Raw genomic sequence first — 23,345 nt, 5'->3', positions numbered from 1 at the left:
GTTTTTGCTCAGTAGTGCCCAAGCGCCTCCCCCCCGGGTTCCCTGCAGGCCAGGCTAGCCAGAACTTCATGCAAGGTCAGGTGCCTTCCACAGCTCCAGGAACACCAGTGAACAACGGAGCGCCGCAGCTGCAAACTAGCCAAAATGTGCAGCACTCAGGTCTGTTTGGAATGTGCTCTTCCTCAGTTTTTTCTTTTTTGTAGAAAATTACACCTTTACTTGTGTAATACGTACCAAAACATTAAACTCTTGTCAGTAGTAGGGAGTTAGCTAGCTCGGGCTGCAGGGGCGTTCTGTGTGTATTGCTAAGAGAGGGAAAGAAAAGCAGGAGGCTGCTCATGTTTTTCAAACAACCCAACTATTACTGATTAGGACTGTGGTACTAGGATCCAGAAGTATCTGGTGAGAAATTGAATGGAAGTAGCACTGAAATTTGGAGGCTAGGGCTAATAAAGATACAACACAAAAGGAACTTCTTGTCCAGAAAAAAAAAAAAAAAGTGTTATTATCTAGAAGCAGAACAGTAAAATAATCCTGTTCTACTTTGAAAAGATTATTTATTAGTTCCTTTAAAATCTTTGGAAGTGCCTTACAGTCAGTCCTGTAAAAATTAAATCTTTAGTTCACAAATGTCTCCATTTAACAATTTGATTATTAGCCTTTTGTCAGAATTGTGGATACCCTGATAATGTCATTTCATCAGTACTCCATGTGTATTTATTTTTTAACCCATTATAAAATAACCTCAGGGTTTGAAGCTTATTTTGGTTAGGAATTATTCTATTGAGTTAAGTGATACAATGGAAGATTTTCAAACTTACATACAGATAGCAACTGATATTAAATTTCTGTTATGTCTTCTGCAGTGTGGTACACAGGAAGTACCAGTCAAAGTGTTTATTTTGAGAAGAATGATGTTCTGAAAAGTAACATGTATCTGTAGCATCAAACACTGCATCACAGGACTGCAAATATATCAGATATTCCAGTTCATTGGAAAAGGGAGGAAAACAGTTTTGGAGTACTTCTTCAACATCAAAAGTTGTGAAAACTCTTGTACCACTCTAATCAGTTTCTTACTGGCAACTTTTTTTTTTTTTTTTTTTTTTTTTTAAGGTGGCCAAGGATCTGGACCTCCTCAAAATCAGATGCAAGCACCACATGGCCCACCAAATATGATGCAGACCAATCTAATGGGACTTCATGGAAATATGAACAACCAGCAGGCTGGTGCTAGTGGGGTGCCACAAGTTAACATGGGCAACATACAGGGACAGCAGCAGCAAGGACCACAGTCTCAGCTTATGGGAATGCATCAGCAAATTGTATCCTCTCAAGGACAGATGGTAAACATTCAGGCTCAGGGATCGCTGAACCCTCAAAACCAGATGATACTTTCTCGAACTCAGCTCATGCCGCAAGGCCAAATGATAGTGACACCACAAAACCAAAATCTTGGTCCTTCTCCCCAAAGGATGACCCCACCTAAACAGATAATTCCCCAGCAGGGACAACAGATGATGTCTACACACAATCAGATGATGGGACCTCAGGGTCAGGTCTTGTTACAGCAAAACTCGATGATGGAACAGATGATGACCACTCAGATGCAAGGAAATAAGCAGCCTTTTAGTAGTCAAAACCAGTCCAATGTTATGACGGGGCCAGCTCAACTGATGAGAGGACCAACCCCAAACATGCAAGGAAACATGGTGCAGTTCACTGGGCAGATGATGGCACAGCAAGGCCCTGTGAATGGTAATCCTTCTCAGGTTATGGGAATTCAAGGGCAAGTTTTAAGACCCACTGGACCTAGTCCTCACATGTCTCAGCAACTTGGGGATACTAGTACTACAACAAATAATGACGTGAACTTGACACAGATGTTACCTGATGTTCCTGTGCAGCAGCCAAACATGGTGCCTTCTCATATGCAAGCAATGCAAGGAAACAACAATGCTTCAGGGAGTCATTTCTCTGGCCATGGGCTGCCTTTCAATACGGGGTTTAGTGGAACGCCAAATGGGAATCAGATTTCCTGTGGGCAGAATCCTGTTTTTCCTGTAAATAAAGATGTTACGCTCACAAGTCCGCTCTTGGTTAACCTTCTACAAAGCGATATATCAGCAGGACACTTTGGTGTGAACAACAAACAAAATAATCAGAATGCCAGCAAGCCGAAGAAGAAGAAGCCTCCTAGGAAGAAGAAAAATAATCAACAACTAGAGCAAACCACGTAGGTTTAATATTACATTGTTTTTATAAGGGGCCTGAGGAAGCTCCACATTGGCAATTTGTCAATATTTTTTCAGCAAGCATGAGGTGAGAAAGGACCTGTATTATTTCATATTCTAGCAGTTTCTCTCAAGAGTTAAATGATAACCCACTGGCAAGTCTGCCACTGGAAAGTTTGTTCAAGATAAAAAACCCCAAACAAACATGAAAACATCCCAGCTCTGTTATAAACCCAATTATAACAGCACTGTTCCTTACATTTATTGGGTAAAGGAAGTGTAGAATGTGGCACATGGTGCCACAGGCCTTGGAAGCGGAGGCTGCCTTTTATAAGCAGTCTGACAGCCACTATCAAAGGTTGGGAAGTACTTTCAGAAGAATTAGAAGCTTCCATATTACATGTGCAGTAGAGATTTTTGTTTGTTTGTTTCCTACATTGTATGTATATCCTGACATGTTTCTGCCTGGAATTGCGCTGGACTTCTCTCTTAGTTGAAGCTGCAGCTAGAATTTAGAGGGAGGAGTCTGATACTTTCTGGGTGTGAGGATAACAAGCCCAAGCAGTGCTGGTCTTCCTCGCCTAGGAGAGATCAGGAAGGAAAAAAACCCACAACTCTTGAGAGGGAAGAGGCAAATGGATAATACTGAGAGATAATGAATGAATCTATGTGTTTAGTGGCAATATGAGACTGCTGAATCTCTTCGTTCCTCTTTGGCCAGCATATTCTTCATTGGCCAGCTGTGCTGTAGCCTTTTGCTGTTGACAGTCTGCGCATACCAGCACAGGGTGGTAGACTACTGCTGTTGTATCATTATTCGGCTGAAATGGTAAAGGCAGATACGCTATATCTAATTATTCTGATGCTGCAGATGAGCCACAGGCACATTGACAGGAATCCACCTGATGGAACTTCTGGGGATTGTTTCCAGTTTGCTTTAGAAAAAAATGGAAAAACTTTGCACAGAAAATTTTAACACAGGATTATCCAAATTTCAAAGTTAAATTCTTAAGAAAACCCAACCAAACAAAAAGGTAGCAATGGCACATTAAGCTACTGTGTGGCTCTGGTTCCACCAGTCCCGCTCCTTTGAGTAATCATTATACGCCTTTAACCTGAAGTTTATGCTGCTTTTTTCAGAGATAGATGTCCAGTTCAGTGCAAAGAGTGGATGGCATTCAAGTACTAAGCAACTGTTCAATATTGTATTTTTTCCTTTGGTTATTCAGTGTGTAGCCCCAACATGCATTTTCTGCACAGTGTCAAGATTCCTTCATGAAAATGGACTTAATTTTCTCATGGACATTTTAGTTCTGAAACAACTCGCATCATCTATAGCAAGTGATCTTTCTGACAGTCGTTAATTGGCTTAACTAGTACTAAAATAAAATGCAGGAGTTGTTATGTGCATTTTACAGGTGCAGAAATGTTCATAGCAAAGGTAAAGCAAAGCATGCTAATTTAATAGGCTTTGAGAAAAGTCTTTCAAATACCTGCGATGTAATTATATGTGGTCATGGTGTGGCCTATCAGCTCAACACTGTGCCAAAACAGGCCATGTGATTTCAGATTAAATCCAAAGGAGTACACAGCCTATGGCCAGCTGTGAAAACCTGGTTGAATTAACTCAGCTAGAACCAAGTGGCCAATGTGTGGGTAGACTGTGACTTTGGGGTGACTTGGAAACCGTAACTGAGATACCAGCTCCTCCCTTGCAGTGCCTAAGTCTTTATGCCTCATCGGCTTTTGAGATGCATAGAACAGGGCTCCTTCATGCCCAGGTGGGCGGTCGCGGGCAGCCGCGATCACTGCTGTCCAGTGCTGCCGTGTGGAGCAGGACAGGTCTATGAGGAAGGCCATCGGCGATGGCATGCAGAACTTTCTGGCTTTGATAGTGGTTGGCTACATGGAAGGGAGGTATGTGAGGGCATGTAGGTGTCTTCATTTTGCCATTCCAGAAATTTTAAGTGCAGGTAATTTGGCAAGAGTGGGTTGTAACAGTATATTGCACAAGGCAGTGTTGTGTAGTCCAGTTGTAAAGAACAGTAGTAGCATAACGGTAGAACGTCCGTCTTCCTGCTTTTGATCCATTAGATCCTGCAGAAAGTCTCAGATAAATAGCAAGCAGATATTTTCTTGTTTGTTGTTCACCTGGCATTCAAAGCTATCCAGATGTCTTTCAAAGAATAACAGTGTCCTAGTTTTATTTGCATCAAAAACATTCATGTTGCATAGCCAGTACCCAACAGCAATTTGTATAGTACCAGTAGGCACTGGTGATAATTTGCAGCAAAGTAAAAATATGCAAGCCTTGAGCACTATTAGTCATCTGCACCTCCCGTGGAAAATTGATTTGTTTGTTTGTTTTTCCCCAAATCAAAGACAAAAATGGCCTTGTATTTCTAGGTAGGAAAGATCTGATGGTATGTGTAAAAAATAAAATGCTTCAATTTTAAATAGATTCCAACAAAATAATAGTAACCACTGCTGTAGCAAGCTGTCTTGCCATGGAAATGACAGAGGATTCAGAGGGAGCAGAAGAGTTGGCACTCTCTTCTGAAAAGAAACTCTGTTAATCGTTAAAAGGAGAGCCTTGTTAGGATTTTGTTTTCATTGGTCTTACTGATGATCACTCAGCTTCAGTGTGGCCTGGGAATATCAATAAAGAGATACATAAAGCTCTCCTCTGAGCTTACAAAGCCCCACTAGACTATTTGCTTGTTAAAAGGTTTTCACAGTAAAAGAAGCCTAAATTACAGCTTTTCTATTGAACTATGACAGCTCAAAGAATTCCTACCTGTTAAATAAAGCTTTTTATCAGTTTTTGGTGTACTTAACAAAGGAAATACCACTTTGTACTTACTCTGTCACTTAAATTTTCAGTGAACATTCTCTTGCTACCTCTCTTCTCACCTGCAGCATGCTGTTTTGGCACCTGATACGGATTAGCATTTTGTTTCTTTATGGGCTATATATTAATCTCTTTATCCTTGCAGGAGCATTAAGAACGGAGCTACCCTTGTAAATGTTTTTGAGATTGTTCTCCAGCAAAAGGAAGGCGACTGCAGTGAAAGCTGGCTGTAACACCTTCCTGCTTCATTTGCTCTCAGCTTCCCTAGCATCATTAGGCAAGCTCAGCATTTTCCTGTCTTGGGATTGCTGATTCTTTTAAATCTGATTTGAATCACTTTCTTTTGCGTCAGAGGCTAATAGGATGCTCTTCATCTCAGCTTCTCTGTCATTCTTCCTCAGAAATTTTAGAATTCAGAGCAGCAAATCTTGAGTGGGAATGCAGATAATTTGATAAATGTGCTAAAAATGATTCTGGTTTTTTTTCTTAGAAATCCTTTCTGAGCTGTAATAATGCAGTAACAAAAGTACCGTTAGTAATATGGTTTGTAGACTGAGCCATATTGGAATGTAAATAGGATAAATGAGCTATTGAAAGAGTTTTTATTCAGCTAAGTCTAAAATAGTTTTAAGAGTTTACTTAATTGAGCAACTCAGCATTAGAATGAAAACCAAGACATTTTGGAAAAGTAGGTTGTTTAAAAGTGATTTCGTCTGTTTTCTGAACCTGAAGACTGTAGGGAATGGGGTGTAAACTGAGGAAAAAGATACTAGATGAAATGTGATTGTAGACAAAACGTGTTAGTTAATTCTATTAAATACATGTACAAACAAACAGTTGTTTAATGTTCGCCTGTCCGCAGACCATAAGCATTTTGTGTGCTGGTAGAACAGAAATAATACAGTCAGTAAAATCACGTCTGGCATTTGGATTTGCAGTATCCAGTGTGAAGTGTGATGTGCAGATGGTGAACAAGACAAAGAAGTTTTTCTCAACCAGATTCAGAGAGCTTTCAGCCATAGGTCTGGAGGTGACAGTCCCCCTGTACCCATGAGAAATGAAACTCATTTAGCATCAGAGGACGAGTGCCTTTCTATAAAAGCAAAAGTTGTTGCAGAGCTTTGTACCATGTTGGCAGGGCTGGTTCTGCTTGCATCTATACTGTAATTTTATTTTTGCACAACTTATTTCAGCATCTACAGCCCTTTTTGTTTTGGGTTTGGGTTTGGTTTTTTTTTGGTCTTCTGGAGTTGTTTCTCTACTCTTACCTAATGTGCAGTTGTTTGGTTTTGTTTCTTTTTTTTTTTACATCCAAAGCAATAGGAAAGAAGAACAAATACAGAATATTTGTCCCTCTCACACAAACTTCTCATCTTGCTTGTTATTCGTATTCAGAATTTGGGTTTTGTTGATGAGTGGTGATTGGCAAATATGCCCAGTGAATTTCAGCTACATTCAAAATTCAAGTTATGTTTCAATTTTCCAGCGATTACAGTAGCAGTCTTTCCTACAATAACTGCTGTTCTTTGCTAGCAAGCAAAACTCATGTCTCTTTTGCACGGTTTGTACAGCTTGCCCGATTAGACCCATCTGGCAGGAGATGTTTTCTAAGAATCAGTTTTGCACCATGATTGTTTTCTAGGTTAAACCTGTTTGTGCAGTGACGCTCTGCATCGGCTTTTCTCTAATCTTTAACTGTAGCAGTTTTAATCTCCCACCATTATAAAGAAATCATAAATAGCAAAATTACAAATTTAAGATTGTGTTCACAGTTTTAGGCAGTTATTCCAGTTCATGTTGGTGGTACCTACATCAAAGGCTGCAGGCCCTCTGGGTGATTTTGCTGCCAGGATTTTTGTTCATTTATGGCTGCTAATATAACACTTCTGGGGCATGCGTGTGCATTTTGCCAGTTTTCATCAAATTTATTGGTGGAGGCGTGTAAGCCTACAACAACTACCTCACAAAAATTGGTAGTGTGTGGGATTAGACAAAAGGTTTAACTCCAAATGCTTTCCTTGGCACAGTGCTTGGAACAGTTGTTTGCCCCATTTCTTACCTTTCTTCTCTCTTGGTTTATGTTCCCCTCCAGTTTTGACCCACGAAAGTTCAGGGACTTTAAAGTCAAACACTACTTTTTGAATGCTATTTAGGTAGTTAAGAGGACATTAGAACAGACCTGGGTCTCTCCACGTCAGCTGTACAGATGCCAGAAAGTGGTACTCAAATAAAATTAGATAAGATAGATTTCTCTGCCTTCATATACTTCAAATATTAATTTTGCTGAAAATTTCTATTGTCTTTGGCATTTCTGCCTGTCTTTGTTGGCAGTGGGCTTATTTTGATCTCTTAAATTTAACTCAGAGCTTTTATTACATAGATCTCCCTACAGCCTTCATATATTCATGAAGCTAATAAGCAGTTAAGGTCTTTTACTTTTCATCCCTCTTTGTCTTACATCATCTGACTGTATATATTGATGGCTATAGAAACTTGTTTTTTTCTAAGTCTGCAAAAACTATCTTGATTCAGTGGAAGTATTGGGCATTGAATCTGAACAATTCTAAATTGTCCTAGAGAGTCTCCTGGATCATCAGGTATCCCTGGAGAAGGACTTGGGGGTACTGGTGGATGAAAAACTGAATATGACTTTGCCATGTGCGCTGGCAGCCCGGAAAGCCAACTGTATCCTGGGTGGCACCACTGGCAGCATGGCCAGGAGGTTGAGAGGATTCTGCCCCTCTACTCCACTCTGGTGAGACCCCCCCCTGCAGTACTGCCTTCAACTCAACACAAGAAAGACACAGACCTGCTCGAGTGGGTCCAGAGGAGGCCACGAAGATGATCCGAGGGCTGGAGCACCTCTGCTGTGAGGACAGGCTGAGAGAGTTGGGGTTGTTCAGCCTGGAGAAGAGAAGACTCTGGGGAGACCGTAGAGCAGCCTTCCAGTACCTAAAGGGGGCCTACAGGAAAGATGGGGAGGGTCTCTTTTATCAAGGAGTGTAGTGATAGGGCAAGGGGTAATGGTTTTAAACTGGAAGAGGGAAGATTTAGATGAGACATAAGGAAGAAATTCTGTACCGTGAGGGTGGTGAGACACTGGCGCAGGTTGCCCAGAGAAGCTGTGGCTGCCCCATCCCTGGAAGAGTTGAAGGCCCGGGTGGGGGGGGCTTTTTTTTGGTGGAAAGGGGTCCCTGCCCATGGCAGGGGGGGTTGGAACTGGGTGGGCTTTAAGGTCCCTTCCAACCAAACCATTCTGTAATTCTATGATCACTTACGGAGCCTCAGTGTCCCACAAAGGTCTGTGCTCTGGCAAGTGACTTGTGATATCTGGTATCTCAGTGCATTTTTGCTGTGATGTTAACACAGGTCACTGATACCCTGAGCAAGTCACTTCTGGGTACAATACTGGAAGAAACGGTGCTACCATTAAAATACATTTCTATGCATCTACCCGTGATACTCATCTATACAGATGTCACAGCAGTATTAGAGGGAAACCTGTTTAAATATCCATTGCATTCTCTTAGTTATAAAACTCAAGGCAGAAACAAAGGAAAGAAATACTTAACATCAATAGTGCACCAGGCAACTTGTTTCCTTTTTGGTAGTATGTAAGGCACAGGAATGACTGTCAGCAGACCTGGGCTCTGTGTTCAAGTTTGTCATGTTATACCAGAGGTTGTGGTGCATTTTAGGGAGTTACTTGCAGGTCTGTGAAACATGCTAGGAATTGATTCCTTGAGTACTTGGTTATGGAAGCAGAACTCAAACACTGATGTGAGGGCTGGATCTTAATTGTAATTAATTTTCTTTCAGTTCTTCAGAACCACGTCCAGCTGGCCTGGAGGAGAGTGATCAGTCATCGATGTCTGGAGAACAAGGAATGAATTTAGATAATTCAGGCCCTAAACTTCCAGATTTTGCAAGTAGGCCACCAGGTAGGAGGATTTTTCTGTGGAGAGCTTTTAACTGTTCTTTGTGACAGTTCTGTTTTATTTGTGTTTTCACACATTCAAGTCCAAAGCTTTTTTTCCTCCTAGTAATTAATTGGTACTGTTTAAGTGTTTTCTTCGAATTAGCTCAAAATGAAGAGGTGGCCACATTCTCATGTGTCATCCTGGAGGTATCGTATTGAATACTGTAGTTATTCAGCAATAACATAATTGATTAAAAAATCTGTATTTCTAGCTGTAGCACAGACTGCCTTAAAACTTTAGCATTAACCAATAGCTGACTTTTCAGAATTAAGAAATAGAGATTGCAGTTGGAATTATCCTTTGCACATAGGGAGGATTAAATCCAAAGTCCGCAAAGGAATTGATATGTTATAAGCCACGTGGGTGGTTCTTAGCATTGTTTTGGCCAAGTAATACATGGCAGGTTCTACTTTGTACACCAGAAGATGTCAGATCTATAGCAGGTATGCTAGTCCATGTCCTATAGGGCCTGTCAAACTCTTAAGTTTGTTTTAAGGAGTCTTTATTAGTGAAAGTGCATTTGTAAGTGAAAGCAAGCCCACAGACAGTTGCAGAGAGTTTTCCAGTGGCATGAATCTGGAGTAATAGCTAGTAGCTGATACAATACACTAAGAGATCTCCAACTAAATGTCATGGAAATCATTCATACATAAGTAAAAGTATTTTTAAGAATTAAGTAAAATCTTTGTCCTTATTTGTAAAACCTGTTTCATTAATGTGGCTCTTGCATAAGATAAACAGGCTCCTGGCTATACTTTCTGTCTGATCCTGTTCGTTACAGAAATTCTGCTTTCTTTGATCTTTGGTTGGTTTTAATGAATGTATCATCTTGTTGTCTTAGGTTATCCATCTCAGCCAGTGGAACAAAGACCACTTCAGCAGATGCCACCTCAACTCATGCCACATGCGCAGCAGCCACAGCCACAGCAGCAGCAGCCGCCACAGCCATCACCACAGCAAGCCCAGGTACCACCACAAACACCACAGCAGCAGCAGCAGATGATGATGATGCTTATGATGCAGCAAGATCCCAAATCAGTCAGGCTTCCTGTACCACAAGGAGTTCACCCACCTAGAGGGCCTCTGAATCCAGATGCTCAACGAATGCCAATGCAGCAGAGTGGTAACATGCCAGTAATGGTTAACCTCCAAGGTCCTGGATCAGTGCCTCCATCTCCTGATAAACAAAGAATTTCCTTGCCAGGCAATCCTCCTCTGGGAAATAATGCAAGAAAAATGGTTTATCAAGATAACGTACAGAATCCTTCCAGCTCACCTCTTGGAGAGGTTTCATCGGTGTCCTCCCTTCCAGAAGGAGGTGGAGCTGAAGGCCCCCCAGCATCAGGAGCTCAGAATAATTTGCCATCTCATTTAGTAGTTTCACAGAACCAGTTAATGATGACAGGACCCAAACCTGGACCATCACCACTTTCAGCTGCCCAAGGTGCAAGTCCCCAGCAGCAATCTAATTCTCTGCCTAGTGCTCTTACACACCATTTTCCAAACGTTGCCACCCCGTCACAAACTTCAAGGCCTAAAACCCCAAACAGAGCAAGCCCAAGGCCATACTATCCTCAGACTCCTAATAACCGTCCGCCTAGCACAGAACCGTCAGAAATCAGCTTGTCTCCAGAGCGACTCAATGCTTCTATAGCTGGTCTGTTCCCTCCACAAATTAATATTCCTTTACCTCCCAGGCCAAATCTCAATAGAGGATTTGATCAGCAGGGCCTTAATCCCACTACTTTGAAGGCCATTGGGCAAGCCCCATCAAATCTCACAATTAACAATCAGTCTAGTTTTGCTGCTCCACAGTCACACAAATTGGAAGGTGTGGTCATTAATTCAGGAAAACAAACCAACGCTGGAGGAACAAAGAGAGCAAGTCCAAGCAATAGTCGAAGGTCCAGTCCTGGATCTAGTAGGAAAACTACACCAAGCCCTGGCAGACAGAATTCAAAAGCAGCTAAATTATCATTGACAACTCAGCAGAATCCACCTCTTTTACAGAACGTGGAATTACAGAGAAATATGATGGCTGGTCCCTCTTCTTTGCCAACACCTGTGACTACAAGTTTTCAAAATAATAACATGCTAAATAATCAGAATCCTGCCATTTCTGTACCTGCTATGGTTGGGATTCCTGAAGACAATAAAGAGACCCTTAGTGTGCCTCAAGATAACGAGTGTCAAAGTGCACAAGGTGTCCAAGGTAACAAAGAGCAGCCCAGTATTGAACTAAAAGGTATTCCTACTCCAGAAATGAGAATGTTAGTTCCAGAAGAACAGTCAAAAAAAGATGGGCAGGCCTTAGACACCAGTAAGCTTCCAGTCTTGGAGGAAAGTAAAACCATGGTATCTCCAGCTGTGAGGGAGGCACCGACGTCTTTAAGTCAACTTCTTGATAATTCTGGTGCTCCTAATGTAACCATTAAGCCCCCTGGGCTAACTGGTCTTGAAATGGCACCAATAGTCACCACTAGTGAGGAGCTAAAGAAGATAGCTGTCATTCCTCCACTGCAAGATTCGTCCTCGAGTAAAGAGCCATCTAACTCACTTAGCTTGCCTCAAAATACTGAGCCCTGTTCAAATCCAGGGCACCAGGAACTGGGAGAAATAAACTCAAACGTTGCACAGACCGTTCCTCCAGTAATGCAGAGGCCTGTCAGCTCTTCTTCTATTTCAGGTCCTTTACCCCCCAACCAGATAACAGTTTTTGTAACTTCAAACCCTATTACATCTTCTGCTAATACATCAGCACCATTGCCATCTCACTTGCAACCTGCTTTGGTGTCAACTGTTGTCACAATGCCCAACGTCGGGAACAAAGTTGTGGTTTCTGAGGGACAGTCAGCCATTCAGTCTAACGCCCGGCCACAGTTCATTACACCTGTTTTTATAAACTCATCGTCAATAATTCACGTTATGAAGGGCTCTCAATCAAGTACAATTCCAGCAGCCCCAATGACTTCTAACTCTAGTCTCATGCCTCAGTCGGTTGCAGTCGTTGGTCCTTTGCATATACCGCAGAACATAAAGTTCTCCTCTGGGCCTGCTCCTCCCAGCACATCATCCAGCAGTCCTGTTTCTAGTATTCCCACCAGCAGGCCACTGGTTCTTAACCCCTTGGCACCTCCTGTTCAGCTGCCTTCTGCTACAACTTCTTCCAGTGTTCCTTCACATCTTCCTGCTCAGCAAGTCAAAGACTTCAGCCCAGAGGAGACTTCTTCTCAAAGTGCTGGCTCGAGTGACCAGGGCTCTGTTACAGCAATGCAGTCTGGACCTGTTGTTTCACCTCTTCTTACTAGTAGTCCAGGATCTGGGAACAGACGCAGTCCTGTTTCATCGAGTAAGGGAAAGGGAAAAGTAGACAAGATTGGCCAACTCTTGCTGACTAAAGCATGCAAGAAAGTCACTGGCTCCCTTGAGAAAGGGGAAGAGCAATATGCTTTGGATGGAGAAGCAGAAGGTCAGGGACTAGAAGCGTCGGCCGCAAATAGTTTGGGAACGGAGCAATCACCAGCAGAACTAGATAATAAAACTGTGACACCTCCAGCACCCAGTCTTATAAAACAGAGCACTTCTGGGCCTGGCAATGCGAGTGTCAGCACAGTGGCTGCTGCTCCTGCCTCTGCATCTCCAAGCGTACCAACAAGCACTCCTCCTACGAGTGTACTCTCGGTTGTAACCAGTCCCACAGCCCCAGACCTCGCACCTGCAGCGCCAAGCACTAATGGTGGTAACCACGGTGGGTTACCAGCTGAGCAAACTGGGGTTGGTGTGACGGAGGAAAAAGCAGGAGCACATCAGGAACTGCTACAAAGTGCAGGTAAGTCCAGTGCTACCCAGCGTAAATGGAAGGAATAAGATTGTTTTTGTAAACTTCCTGGGTGCTTTTTTCCATGAACATAATGAAAGTTAGACACTGTAGCCAAGGCTGACAACTGCTTTTTTGTTTCGAATATCTGAGTGATACAGAGGCTTGTATTTCACTAAGATTCATGTTTCAGATGTTTTATTTCCGTTTCCATTTACTGCTTAAATGGGGTAATTATCGTGAACATATGATGCAATAATAGAGGAGTGATTTCGCATAACTGTTAGAAGTGGGGAGAAAAAGTGGATGAATCAGCAATGACGAAAGTAATACTTAAGGTGCCTTTTATACGGGTAGATATACTGGTATTCTACTTCAGTCTTGCCAGAGATTGTTTATTTTTGTAACTTATTTCAATTTATTGACTTAATGATGGCATTTTGAGTTAATCTTAATAATACTAGTTCCCTCTTTGAATAACCTTAACCATCTAGGGAAATAGCTGAATAACCTCCAGAAGAAAAAAAAACAAAACAAAACAGAACACCAAAACCCCTTATAGCTAGGGAAAAATTAAAATGCTCATTTCAAATAAATACCTGAAAAAGTGATTACAAGTGAATTTCACCCAATTCAAAAACATAAAATACCTTCACATCTGAACTGTTTTCTCCTTTACTATTTTAATGTGAGCATCTGACAGACTTTATTTATTACATTGCTGCTATTTCTCGATGCCATTTTTAATCTATGGAAAATGGTATGGAAATAACCCATCACTCTTGAAGTAAGCTGTCTGAATATTCATTGTGCTTTACATCATGAATTTAGACACAAAAGATAAAATCCTGTAAGATAAAATCCACAGAAGTCAGTCAAACTGAGAAGTTCAGCTTGAATGCAACTTTCCCTGTGACTGTTAGACGTGTGTGGTAGCTGTGTGCCACTAGAAAATGAAAATGTTTACTTTGAGCTTCACAGAAGAAATTCTAGTTTGTTAGGAGGCAAATGGAAGTGGATATTCTTTATTTAAACAAGAATGTTTACCTTTTGTCTTCATGTTCTTCCTAAGTTCATTATCACATATAAAAGAAGACTAGAAAGAATTAGCCCAACAAGAATTGTTTTTCCATCTTATTTTCTAACTTGGCAACTTATGAAATGTTAAGTCACATCAGCTTATTGCCGAAGGACTTCAAGGGAGCCTCTGGAGCATATTTTGTACTCTTGCAATTTAATTGAAAGAGTGAAGGCACCGATTCATTAACAAAGGTGCTGGTTTTTCCCAGAACTTCTGTTGAAATGAGCATTAAACTCTTTAATTGCTAGGACTTTCTTTAATTCTTAGTCTGGTGAAAAACTGTTACCTTTAAAAATGTGTTTTATGATATTTAATTTCATCACTTATTCTAGTTTGAGAAAACTTGCTTGGGATGGTTTTGCCAAAGGTTTTTTTTAAAAAATGGGGAGATGTGTGTGGTGGTGGGAGAGTAGAGGGTAGGTTAAAAAAATTCCATCTGTAAATGAAAAAATGCAGTAAGCTGGAAGATACAGCATTTTGTAAAAGCAACCCGATCACACAACAGAAAATTCTTGTGACTCCCTTTGAAAATAATGCTTTTTCCCTCCACTTTTATTCTAGCATCCTCTCAACATTTAACACAGAAAAAAAGTTCAGTTGCAACATCAGAAAGTACTGTTCAAAGAACAGGTAAATCTTACTTTGGAAAAGCAGAATATAGGTGAACTAAACTCTTTTATGTTTGTAACTGGAAATACATGTATTTTAATGCAGATTTAATGGTCACTAATATACTTGGTAATTTGGGGGTTGGGTTGTTTTGGGGGTTTTTTAATTGTTTTTTTGTTTGGGGATTGCTTTTCTTTGTTAAATACATTGTGCTTTAAAAGTCTCCAAAGCCTTGTTGGAGATTCAGTATGGGATCAAGTAAAACAAATGAAAGAATCACCAAAGCAGTTTTTAGATATTCAGGCATAAGCTGGAGGGACTGGATTTGTAATGATACATTGTGTTTGAATTTTGAAGTTTTGTTAAGAGCAAATAAGAGTTTTTCTTCTGTACGGGACACTTTTGAAAATATTTTCAAAAGCCATGCTGGGAACATGCATTTTAGAGTTGTAATCCTTTTTTTTCTGCTCAGCTTTTAATGAACCCTCGACAGTGTTTCAAGGATGGAGCCCTGGCAGATGACTTTTTATTGTTGCCATCTATTATCATGGTGTTTCATCATCAATTCTGTGGTGTTTTAAAAAAGTAATTTCAAAGACAAATAGGGAAAATGAATAGATGTGCACTTGCACTTGGGAAGTGCCACTCTCCATCAGTTTGCCATCTGTAATATGACTAGAAGTAGCGCTTTCAGGAAGTAAAAATTGTACTAAATTACTTTATTTGAACTTCCACTTAAACAAAGACGTTCATGCACCCTGTCGATTTACATCTGATTGCCCCAGTGCTGATGTGGCTGTATTAGGGAGTTCCTGCTGGGGAGGAAGCACTGACGTTATAGATTTTTCACTACTGGGTATTCTCCCTGTTCAAATTTTGGGTAGGAAGAAAAGTAACTCTTTCCTCATGTTGCTTAGTCTATTTTTCTTTTGTTACCAAGACATCTATTTTTCCCAGACAGTGCTACATAGACAGTTACACTGAAGAGTCTGATGTTCCAACAATACAAATTGTAAGGGATATTTACCATAAGGGGACAATATTATCTGTTTTCTTACTTTTTTTACACCTTTACTCCTTGTGCACACTCTAGCAAACTTTGGGTACTAAATTGATACTGATGTAAAGGCAAAGCCACAGTTCTATGCACCACCGTCCCAAAGATTGTAGAGGGTTTAAGGGTGAGATGGAGTACACTGTAGGCAATGTGACAGTTAGTCCATTACATCGTAATGGTAATCCCTAAACCAGTGGCAGTTTCTCGCGAGAGGTGCTGTGTTTAGGTATGGTACTCCCAGTCAACAAAAGATCTGGTGGGTATGGGAAGAATTAAAAGATGGACAATAAAAAGATTAGAAATCTTATATGATGAAAAGGAGAGTTGTTTATTGTGGTGAAGACTCAAAAGGAAGCCTGATCTGTGTGTATAAAATCACTGTGAGAAAGAGAGAGAGAAAGAAGGCAGGTCAGACTTTTCTTTACATCATGTCCTGAGAGATTTTTTTTTTTTTTCAATTCAGTAGAAGTATAATTGGGCTTCAGAAAATTGTCTTCCTTTGCATTAAAAGATACTGCTGTGAGAGGTGGTTAAGGCAAAATTTTTACATGCATAATAGATCCAGATTAGTATTTTTAAGGTTTAAAACTAATAAAGCCTAGAAGTTTTAGAAGTAATAAACCATCAAAAATGGAAGTTAAAAAAGGGTGAGGACTGTAGCCCTTGTCAGGAATTTACTCTACAGTTTTCTTCTGCAGGATTCCTTTTAACTTTTCTCTGTCTTAGCTGGTGCAGGCCATAATCAGAAAGAGTACTTGGCTGACGTGGTACTTGCTTTGATATGTTAGCTTGCTTTGCTTTGAGGGCAACAATAGATGAGAGAAGTTTATTCTTCATAATGAGAAAAATGCAAGATAGTCATGCCTTGTCAGCGGGTATGTACTTCTACAGCAGACTTTAAAATTATCTTTTTCTCTTGTAGAACTTGAAACAAATGCTCCAGTAGTTGCTGGTCAAAGGTAAGGAGATAGTTTGTGTAGATTCAGAATAGATATAGCTTTCATGGGAGGAAATCCTCTTCTCTTTGCTTCAATTGCACAGCTTCTGCTACTGCTTTTCATTTTCTTGTCCATACCCTTTCTGTCCTGCTAAGAAAATTGGGCTAGTTGAATGTTTCAAAACATTGCTGAAATGCAGAATGTAAGGTAACTTTCTCCCAAGTCTGTTGTCATGCTTGGGGCAGTGTTTCCTCTTATCCCTTCAGGCCTGAGTGTTTCACATCCTGGAAGGGTCTTGATCACCCCGCTGCTCGATATTTTCTGAAAACAAATCAGAACTAAAACCCCCAAAGCCTGCAGCTTAACTGTCATGTGAATTTTTGTTTTCTGAAAGTAAGACTTTCTAAAGTTTGTTGCTGTTCTGCCTTCATGACTGTTTTTTCCAGATTTCCTCTGTGTTTGCTTGTTGACACTTTGCTGAAACCTGATAAAAAAGCCAGGTAGAAACTTTATCTTGTCCCGATTAAGACATTCAGTAATTAAAAAATCAAATTTCAAATGGTTGTGTTCTGTCAGAAGAAAATACGGTTTCCAAGATCTATTTCTGTTAGATTCTAAACCCATCGGGCTCGTGAACTCAGTCTGGGCAGCTGTAATGACAGACCTTCGTAAGGTTTTTGGATAACTGCGCTGGCACACCCGGCTGGGTTTTTGATGCTGCCCTTATCCATGGAGCGATCTCCTAAGCCAGGGCACGAGGTGCAATTCACTCCTTTGGTTCATCAGGAAATAAGGCAGTGTCTTCTTTTGTAAGGGAGGTAACGCAATACACTTTCTCAGGCCAGGAATTACTCCAAATTGAGTATTTAACTACATTTACCTTCACATGGATTGAGATCTTTCTAGTTGTATCAAAGAGGAACTAAAATTTCATTACAAGTTTTCTTTAGGGTAGAATTTTTCTAAAAAGCGGAAGGTGTGACACTTGGCAGATGAACGAATTCTTCAAACAAAGAGTCGTTGCATGACTGTTCTCCAAACTCATTCAGCACATCAAATTACCACAAGTACATTTCTGTTCGGACTTTTCTGGACTGATGCTTTTCTGAACAAGACCGGAAAAGAAAGTTTTCAGGCAAACTGTGAATCTAGTGATGGCTGATACCCACAGCGGTCAGCTTTGAGCTCCTGGAGTTAAACACCATATGGCATAAACCTTAGAGGAACCTTGCAACCTACAAAGAAACACTTTTACTTGGGCCAACTTGATTTCCTCCTCTAAAAGGAGAGAAGTGATGTGTTGGTTCCTGTGAGACACTCCAAGGTATGGAATAGTCACTAGAATCTGTAAAAATTATCTGTAATAACTGACCTTCAGCTGATGATGCCTGTTTGCTTACCTCCAGGTATCCTCTGAAGTAGGTGGCGGTTGTTTTGGCTGCCCAGGTTACTTAGCAAAGACCAGTTTGTGACCTTTTTGGGGGAGTCTTTTTATGGATTGCCTATAGTACTGACTTACGGGGAAAAAGATTTCAACATTTATTTTGTATCTGAGACAATCCACGTGCTTCCATATTCTCCTGTACTGTGAGTTTCCTTGCTTGAGAATGTTTGTCTCTCCTTTCATTGACAAACCGTGTGTTATTTCAGGTATCTGTTACTTAAAACTACAAGTATTTGTAATAGTTTTTCCTCTCAAAGCAGGACATCCTCTGTAACAGTGACACTGTAGTGCAGCCTCTGTGACGCACAGGTCTGCTGTGTGTTTTCAGTCAGTTCTCTGATTAAGATGGCCTTTCTTGAAATCTTGCAAGTGTCACCCAAAGGGCATGAGATGAGTTTTCTTTCGCCTTTTCCATTATCAGCAGAATAATTTATTTGATTAATTACTTACCTTTGAATTCACAGGAGATAAGTTCAGCTTAATCTTCAGAAACCACTTAATCACTGGAAATTGTCTGGCATTAATGCATTAAGGAGAAAACACCCAAACCTCAGGATGAGTTTACAGGATTAAGAGTCATAAAATAAAAGAGGAGCTTAATTACAAAACGCAGCACTCCATTTGTTGTCTCAGCGACAAGAAACACGGATTTCTATACTACCTAAAATTATTTTTTTATAGCAGGAAAAGCTTTCTGTTATAAAAAAAAAAAAAATAAATTTAACTTCAGGCTTTAAAACTTGAAGCAAATTTTAGATAAACCTTAAGCTTTTTAATATGTGAAGAAATCACTTGGATCAATGGAGTGAGTCTTTTTAGTAAAAACAAAAGCTGGCATACTCACTGAAGAGTTCGTAATTCCTCCTTATGTTCATCTGCAATTTCAACTCTGTATTCCCATATCGTAGCAGTCTCTAATGTAACTTGTTTGCTTTTCCTAGACTTCAGTAATGGTGGCACCTGTGGAAAACAGAGCAGACAATTTATAATGCATCTAATTTCTTGGTCTTCTAATGTTGAAAATATTCTCTTTGAGGACTTCTCAATTCTGTATCCTCTCATAATTTTTAATAGAAATGGACTATACTCTGGCTTACTCAGGTCATTCTTCATCTGATAAAACTTCTGGTATCTCTAGCATTTCATATCTTCAGTGCTGATAGTCCGGAACTGGTACCTGTGTTGGTCCATCCTCCAGCTTGTCTGAGTTGCATAGAAAAACATAATTCTTCTTACACTTCATCAGAAATATTTTGTCCCACTTTATTAGTAATGAGACAAAAGAGAATTGTGAAAAGTCTAAAACTCCAAATAGAAGAAATTCAAGAACAGAGGATTCTGCCGCTTCACAGGAAACTGTAGAGAATGGACAGCGCAAGAGATCCTCCAGACCAGCATCTGCATCCAGCACTGCAAAAGGTAAAATGCACAGCCATCATTTCTCTGGAGAGGGCAGGAAGTAACGTCCTGCCCCAAATAATAACCTTTTCAATAACTGACTTATAACGATGGTTTACAGGTTGTAAATGTTGTGTGCTTTTAACTCTAGTTTCAATGATTTAGACACAGGTTGGTGTTGAAGTATTTACCAACATCTGTACTGGCAGTAAATCTTGTATGAATTTCCTGTTGTTAAAGTTGTGGAACTTGATGAGTACTGCAGAATACAACGTAGTGTTCAGCACGCTTGCCTAGTTGAAGTTGAATTATCTCGGCAGAAATGTGGTGCCATTGGGAGAACGGTACTCAAGTAAAAAAATGACTTTTTCTTTTTTTCCTGAAGCCTGAAAGACACAAGACAAATGCTTAAGTCTTCCCAAGTGCATGGTCAGCTCTTGTGAAGCCAAATGCTGTGGTTCAGGCATGCTCAGAACGCTGGCTGGCTGGCAGCCTGGAGCATCGAGGAGTGCTGTGTGCTAGCGCACAGAGCCTCAGCTGTTCTTTCCAAGAACATGTGAAATCCTAAAGTTACAGATATTAACCCATGGCATTAGCAGTTGCTGACGTGCCTTATTTTTACCCAGGTTACAATCTTTAACGAAGTATGCAGCATCTGTGTGATGCACATTGTCATTACCAGAATGCACAGTCCACGGTGCCGTTCTGCATTTCTGAAGCTAACTGTGTCAGCTTCTTATGTTTAAGGGTCAGAAAAATTCTGATGGATGAAAGTTGTGAGAGAGGGTTGAGAGAGACCGTCAAGAGGCAACATTCGACCAATATTTTAAAGATAACGTACAGAACAAAGAGGTATTAATATAAAATTATTATAAAAGAAAGTCAAGTTGAATTCAGCAACCATTTTCCATACTGAAGATACTAAAGTTTGATGGTAAGAATATTTGCATTTTAAGAATTTCAGAGAAGACCCAGCTATACATAATTGTGCAATGACTCTCAAAGAGGACATGGAGGGACCTATATGTTCTGCACTGTTATGGCTGCTGAATTTAATTAAATTTACTTCTTGTGGCAGGATTGTGCAGAAGAATCTAAGTCTGTATTGTAAAAATAAATTATCTTTCATGCTTGTGAAGAAAAGTTTGAAAAATGTGAAGCCAATGTCAAATTGATTTGGTGATACCTTCCAGAGTTTGAGGGGATCTGAAACGTATGACCTGCCCCACATACTGTAATGAATAAACCTAAAGATGACAACCAGTGGCACGTCAAATTCTGAAAATGTGGGAACATGAAAGTACATCAAATTTAAACAATACCAGAACTCACTTAGGGATTTTGTACTGACTGTATTATTTGTTTCCCTCTGTAAGTAAAATCACTGTCTTTAAAACATGCATCTGAAACTGCCACAGTATCTAAGGGTTTTGCTTGAAAACATAGGTCCAGCTTACCATGTAGTACCCTGGGCTTTGACTACCTTATCTCCATGCAAGCAGCTGCCTACTTCCAAGTTGTAGAGAAAATGAGCAGAACAGGACTCTCTTGTGGAAGAGGACGGGCTGGAGGATTAGTGAGGTAGCTGAAGAAGTGTAACGAGGTTTGCCACTTGTGCCTGCTCTGTTGTACATTTTTATTAGTGAATCGTGGCTTAAGAAAGTGCATTTGTTCTGTATGCTCCTGACCCCCTCCTAGACATCTACAGTTACATTATTGGTGTCCTGAGAAACTCGCTAATCCACATTAAAGAGAATACAAGGCTGGAGGAAGTTACCTTTTGAGACAGAGGCTGATTAAGGTCATTATAAAAAAGGCAATTAGGAGAAACTTAAATATAGCAGGGAGAGAGAACTAGGCTTTGAGCAGTTCGTGTAGGAATTCCCTTGCTAAGCGTCAGGAAGGAGGAGGCAGAAGGATAACTGTAAGAGAAGAGGACACACTGAAGGTCAGCCCTTGTCCATATGTATGCGGCACGCTTTGGCGTGCAGGTTTTGGGTAGAAGCAGGTGAGGGAGATGCTAGTGATGCTCACAAGGGACTGGGGCAGAGACTGACGGCTGCTGAGTGCTGACCCATTTGTTCCCCCAAACACGGAGACTTGGGCAGCAGCAGGGATGGCTACAGCTAATGCTGCTACTGACCCAGCTACTTCAAAGTAACGTTGCTGCTTGGAGGGAGCTCCGGTGACTGGAAGTCCTGCCTGTTAAGATGTTTCACTCCTGAAAACTGGTACTGTATTGGTATTTTCACTTTTTGGAGTACCTTTCCAGCAAGGGCTGTTTCAGCATTTACTGTAGCTTTGAGTTTGTTAAATTTTGAAATGTTGATGGTTTTTTGGTTTTTTTTTGTTTGTTTTTTTTTTTAAATATAATATTTAACAGCCATGGAATTGTACTGTTCCTTTTCTAGTTTTAGATGTCTTGGAAATTTTTTTCCCTTTTGACTTAAAATACACACAGCTCTAACCGCTTTTGGAAAATATTGTAAAAAGCCAAAGATACATTGCTAACATTTACAATCACATTTTTAAGAAAAATCTAAAGATGCAAATACCCTTGGTCCTTACTCTTTTCCTTTTGTGTTTTGAAATGGAAACTTAGTGCCTTGGTAAGTGCACTGAAAATGTCATCTGCTTTCACTGTAGCTTCTGCAAGTGCTTCTGGTGGTGCTGCTGCAGTGCTGTTTAGTATTTCGTATCTTTCTGCATAAGCTGTTTTTCTGTGAATCATAACGTACGCTGAAGAGACTTGTTTCCTCATGACCCGACTTTCCAAGGACTCAAACAACTAGATTCTTAACTTGCGTGGCAGGCTTCAAAATACCTTCCTAAGCTTTTTTATAACACCATCTCCATGATGCTTGGGTCTGATTGATGCAGTTTGTGCCCAGCGCTGTACTGCTGTTTCACGGAGACTTCCTTCTGTGATGCGGCTGAGCAAGTTGTGGCATGTGGGGAACTAAAGTTAAAGAACAGTGAAAAATATACGACTCTTATTTTTAAGGCTATTATACTACGACTTTGTAAGTGTTAAACTCGCAACACTTGGAAATAGTGTCCTAACAGAAGCTAGGGGGAACTTGGTGTTGTCTCGCTGCTGACAGCCATTGTCAGGGTAAGGGGTCCCTTTGTGTCACGGCTTATGAAGAGTCAGTCCCAGTTCTGTGGAAATCCTGGTCTTCAGCGGTTTCCGCTCCGGTGTGATTTTGGAAAAATAAAAGGGCAATCTGTGCACCTCTGGTGAATGGCTTACCAACTTCGTATCCATGCTTTTTTTCTTCTCTTAATTTCAGAAACGAGTGCCAGTGCAATGCAGTCAAAAAGAAGAAAATCCAAGTAAATTACTGCATGGAAACATGAAACTTGTAAATGAGTGTGAATTTGCCAATAGCAATTTTGAGCTGTGATTTTTCTTTTTTAAATAAAATTCTGTACAGTAAGTCATTTTAATATTATACTGTTCCCAATAAATGATTTTTTTTTCTAAAAAACAGATAAATAGATATAAAAACTGGGTTCTTCTAAAACCCCCTGGACTTACAAAGTGAAGTCCAGAGTTAGCACATTAGATTAACGTGTTTGTATGGAATGGAAGGGGAGGGGAAGTCAATTGTAAATTTATTTGTTTCCACTTTTCATAAACTAGAATACAGGGTTGTCATTTTTAGGTATTAAAATAATGTATTGTGCTGTTGTTTAAGTACTGTATGTGAATAGCAGTAAGAGGGTTTATAAACAAACCCGATCTCGTTTGGAAATGTAAATAATTTTATTATATAGTAGATCTGATGTATTTGTTGTAGAAATGGACCAGTGAAACAAAAAAAAATAAATTTAAGGGTTTGTATAATGTGGAATCCCTCATGCTCTAAATAAATGTTATTGTCCTATAATTTGGGTTGTATTATTATTAGCAGCAACAACAGCATCATTCCA

At 40.3% G+C, this 23,345-nt stretch overlaps 1 protein-coding gene across 1 annotated transcript in view; it reads left to right on the top strand.

Moving 5' to 3' along the window:
* Positions 1–23,077, top strand: part of NCOA6 (nuclear receptor coactivator 6) — a gene marked incomplete at its 5' end in the record, with an annotated part of 30,046 nt that extends 6,969 nt beyond the window's left edge. Inside the window, 8 exons of the mRNA XM_009698190.1 lie at positions 13–159; positions 1,117–2,236; positions 8,905–9,026; positions 9,907–12,894; positions 14,525–14,593; positions 16,552–16,588; positions 19,282–19,430; positions 22,703–23,077. Of these exons, the coding sequence (XP_009696492.1) occupies positions 13–159; positions 1,117–2,236; positions 8,905–9,026; positions 9,907–12,894; positions 14,525–14,593; positions 16,552–16,588; positions 19,282–19,430; positions 22,703–22,749 (4,679 nt within the window). The remainder of the gene's footprint in view (positions 1–12; positions 160–1,116; positions 2,237–8,904; positions 9,027–9,906; positions 12,895–14,524; positions 14,594–16,551; positions 16,589–19,281; positions 19,431–22,702) is intronic.
* Positions 23,078–23,345: the final 268 nt, after the last annotated feature.

This window comes from Cariama cristata, unplaced genomic scaffold (genome assembly GCF_000690535.1).
Source record: "Cariama cristata isolate BGI_N322 unplaced genomic scaffold, ASM69053v1 scaffold21770, whole genome shotgun sequence".
Lineage (NCBI taxonomy): Eukaryota > Metazoa > Chordata > Aves > Cariamiformes > Cariamidae > Cariama > Cariama cristata.
This window is presented reverse-complemented; position numbering and strand designations above follow the sequence as displayed.